The 4,683-nt window shown below is 38.8% G+C and overlaps 1 protein-coding gene across 1 annotated transcript; it reads right to left on the reverse strand.

Moving 5' to 3' along the window:
- Nucleotides 792-3,068, reverse strand: LOC109844852 (cinnamoyl-CoA reductase 1-like). The gene is made up of 5 exons (XM_020414011.1): nt 2,855-3,068; nt 2,499-2,653; nt 2,219-2,401; nt 1,696-2,036; nt 792-1,087 (listed from the first exon to the last, which is right to left on the reverse strand). Exons 1-5 carry the CDS (start codon nt 2,991-2,993, stop codon nt 943-945), a joined length of 963 nt encoding a protein of 320 aa, XP_020269600.1. The 5' UTR covers nt 2,994-3,068; the 3' UTR covers nt 792-942.

Genomic DNA, 4,683 nt, shown 5'->3' on the forward strand with positions numbered 1-4,683 from the left:
TATATATATATATATATGAAATTGACATTTGTTCTCATTCAAATTACTTGTAAAGTTAGATGGAAAGATAAAAAATGAATGAGCCCAATGAAAGACAACAACACGAGAAGTCCAGATCCAGCATGATGTTACAATCGATGTAGATGATGAAGACACTACTCCAGAATTAGCTTAGAAAAAGATAAAAGTGAAGAAGGCTTGATCTTGACTCAATAAAAAACGAAACAGAAAGAATAAAAGACAATATTTTCTTAATATTTTATAGAATAGCCTAATTTTTTGAGTAAAATTAGGAATATATTCATGAGTTTTTAAATATTTTTATATATTTATTTTGTGGACGTTTTTATCATATAAAAGTATACTAGATTTAGCATTAATATTTAGTTTATGGTTTGTATGAAGTCTAATATCAATGATTAGGAATAAAATTTATATCTTCTTCTGTGCCATTTTAGTCACTTCTTTTTTTTTTTTGTCTAGGCTTGTTGGCTTTAATTATTCATCTTGCTATGATAATGCTATTTTTCAAGTATTTTTTACTTTTGCAACACTATATTTACTTAGGTAAAGCTTCATTTCATGTTAATCCTAATAACATGAATATTCAAATCGGCTTCACGTTGATTTCATGTCAATTCAATTATCAACATGAAACTTAAATTGGGTGTAGCCTATTCAAACAAACACTAAAGAAAATAAGTAATCACATTATTAAATTTTAGAGACATAAGTGAGTAAAAAAACTATCAAATTGAGATCGAAGAACAAACTTTAGTAAGGAAATAAACTAAAAAAAATAATTATAATATTTAATCGCGTGCAATGCACGTGCATAAAGACTAGTACATACATATACGCAAAGAATAATTAACATTATTTTTTTAAAACAGGTCAAACGACAATTTTAAAAAAATATATATATATGTGCACACGAGTTGTCTAATCCAGGTGGCCTTTCTCCTGAAGGCTCTTGACAGTTTCGTAGAAGCATTGCTTCACAGGGGTGAAACTGATTCCCAAATCTCTGATCTTCTGCGTTGTGAACTCGTAGCCTTTCTTCGCCGGGTTAACCTCGTCCGAGCACCTGCAGTTTCGTAATTCCAACTTTGGTCATTATACAAAGAAAATGTTTTTCCAAATAGATCGAATAATTAAGTGATCATATACAGCTAGCTACACATTATTTCAAACCAAGGCACATGCATGACAAAATAATAGGATAATTGCAAATGAAAACAGGTAATAATCACGGCGCAAGTTACCGTCTTAATTAAGAACCTTTTATATCTAATACGGAAATGCTTTTGGCTCGCGGGGGCCGCCGTGACCAACCCATGAGGAGGGGGGGCAGGCGGTGGCCCCACAAAGCGTGGCCCCTCGCCTGCCCCTCCTCCTCACGCGGTTGGCTCGCGGCGGGCTCCCGCGGCTTTGTGGGCCCACTCGCCTGCCCCTCCTTCACGCGAGTTGGCTCTCGGCGGGCCCCGAGCCAAATAGCAAAACTCTCTAAAGTATTTAGTGCATGTACGGTGGTCTGAGTAAATGAGACACATCTATGATCCATCGGCATCTACAATGCAGATCAACCAACTACCATTCTGTCATGTGAGGGGACTTATCGGTCACGATTTACTCGTGTGTGTGCGTGCTACTAATTAATGTTTGAAAAAAACGTGTCGACGCTAAATCGCTTACTTTGTCGGCAAAGGGTACTGCGGGAAAAGCTGGGCGAGGATGCGGACCACATCGCCGCGGTGCAGCATGCTCTCGGCGCAAATGTACCTCCCCTTCGCCGTGGGCGACTCGGTAGACCGCAGGTGGGCGGCCGCCGCGTCTCTCACGTACCGTAGGCCTGGCCGCGTTGGCGTACGTCTGGCTGAGCCCGTCAGGTACTTCATGACGTGGGCCGTGCTCGCGTTGATCGTAGCTGAAGAAGGCCCGTCAGACCGGGTTGATGACGACGAGTCGACGTTCAGCTCGGCGGCTGCCCTCCATGCCACTTGCTCCGCGACCGTCTTCGCGTAGCAGTACCAGTTCTGCCACAGCCAGAAGGTTTGAAAGTTTAATTTATACGGTGGGTATTTTGTGTAATTATTATATTTATACGAACGGTGGGTATTTTGTCGGAACTTTTAGACGAAGGGATTTCTTGTAATTTAGCCAAAAAGAAAAAGGAAGAAAAGAACAGGAGGATATTTATTTATGATAATATATTGACCTTGGTGCTCTTGCAGTAGTCAAGATCACTCCAGTAAGACTCGTCAACGGTTGCGTCAGGGGCGCGTTTCGGGTCCATATAAACCGTTCCGATCGAAGACGTATACACCACTCGGCGCACGTTAGCGTCCGCAGCAGCACGCACGGCGTTCTCGGTCCCGGCCACGGCCGGCTCGATCTTCTCCTGCGTCAGTTGATCAATTCGATTAAACCGCCGATTATTTTGTATAAAAAATTAAAGATGGAAATTAATATATAGAGATTAGAATTTTATTGTTTACCGGGTCATCGGTGACTGGGGATGCGGTGTGAAAAACGCCGTCGCAGCCATCGACAGCTGACCGGAGACTGTCGTAGTCCAGGAGGTCGGCTTTGACGAGGATGAGTCTCTCTTTTGCTCCTTGTAGTTCTCTCAAGTGAGAGTTCTTCGGATCATCTATTATGTGTCAAGAAAATAAAATACAAGATTAGAAATTACCTAACTTAATTATCTAGCTATCTTGTAATATCGTTATTTTTCATACATAATAATGTAAGAGTGACAATAATCCCTTAAAGAAAAATTCAAATTTAAATCTGTTTATCTCCCTACCACTACTTGGAAGGCTAAATCCATCTGCAAATTAATAGTACGTACCGGGATTCCTGACGGTCCCTTTAACAGTGTAACCTTTCTCAAGTAGAAGCTTCACCAGCCAAGATGCAATAAAACCTCCGGCTCCGGTGACACAAACCACCTCGCCGCGACCGGAATCCGATGAGATGTAGACAGCCATGTTCCCAAAAAAAACTTTATGACAGTATCAATCAATTCTAACTTAACTTGTTAGTTGTACGTGGAGCATAGAAGGGCTCACTCTAGCTTAGAATTTATAAAGAGTAGGGGAAAGATCAGCGTGGTAGTTAAGCTTAGTCCCCAAAATACACCGGTGCTTTTCGTATGGAGACAAGATGGTTGGTGGCGTTCTTAGTTTAACTTTTGAGTGTCCATCGGTTGCGTCGGTCTAAGATGAGAATTTTTAAGAGGGTTAGGTGAGAGTTACCGTTCAAAATGGCTGAGATAACGTCAAAATCTTCTTGAGCGATTGGCTTCAAGCCTTCAACTCCATCTATTGTTTTTTTTAATTACCGTAGCTGCACTTGTATTTGCTAACTGCACCGATATTGACAACTGCGGTTGATCTAAAATGTTCCTCTTGCATGTAAGTGTTGTTACAATTTCGTGATATAAAGTAAGGTTCATGTTAGATCCCATCTCTCTTCCAATGTGATTTGTATGTAAGACTCTTCGTGTACTCAATTTTCCATTAATATTGGGTTAAGGGGCTGTTTGTTTGGGCCAAAAATTTAGGAAACAAGCATTTTTGGAACAAAAAGTAGGTTTTGAGCCATTATAGGATTCCAAAAGTTAGATTTGTTTCATATTTTTTAAGAAAAGGTTTCTTAAAAAGAGAGGAAACAATTCGGACAACACAAATCCTATCTTTTGGCTTGGAAATGGGCTAGAAAGTTGACATATTTGTCAGCTCGGCTTTTCCTCTCTGTCCATGATGGTTCTTTTCTTATTCTTTGAAAATGAAACAAACATGAGTTTTGGATATACTTTTCTATTCTTTGCTTTATCATTCCAAATCAAATTAAACACAAGTTTTAGATTCCTTTGATATCCTAAAAAAATTAAATTTGGTTTTTTGTGAGGAATCCATTTCCATAATTTTATGGAAATTTTATGGAAATGAACCAAACAGCCCCTAAATGTCTTACGTGCCCCAATGTTGAAACTATTTTAACTTTGACACCCTAAAAATTTCTTGCTTGGAAAAAGATACCCGAAGTTTAAAAGCATTTAACCTTCGGTACTCCGTTAAGTCTTTTTAGGTTGTCAAAGTTGAATGATTTTGAACTCTAGGTTAAGTTTTTGGGGAAAAACCGCGTACTCAATGCATCAATGTTGAGAATGGTATAAACTTTGAGGCATCTAATTGCAAATAACCATATTAATAATTAGTGACCTGGCTCAGTGGAATAATTTCAACCCCACGTTTATCCAATACTGTCAGAGTCTATCGTTTCATCAACATATGCTACCACCTACCAATTTTTGATAAGTCAGGGTTCAATGTTTTCTCTACCTGCGAACGTCTGCATGCAGTGAAGACTAGGATAAGCACTGGTGGATTCAGTATACTATTCCACCCCTTTCTCAAAAAATTATTTCCTCATTTGAATATATTTTTTTTCTTCTTTTAGAATTTAGTACGGTGTTTCCTCTTTTCAAGGAAACTTCTTGTTATTTGAATAGATTTGATAGTGGAGTTCAATTTTTCTCTCAGAGGCTTGATTTGAATGTGACAATATGGGGAAACTTCGCGTATAAATCCCTGTAATATTCAAGTCTCTTGTTATTGCGTTTTTTTTTCTTTAGATATATTTGTCATTAATGTAGTATCTATATGAATTTAAGAA

Source organism: Asparagus officinalis, chromosome 1, assembly GCF_001876935.1.
Source record: "Asparagus officinalis chromosome 1, Aspof.V1, whole genome shotgun sequence".
NCBI lineage: Eukaryota > Viridiplantae > Streptophyta > Magnoliopsida > Asparagales > Asparagaceae > Asparagus > Asparagus officinalis.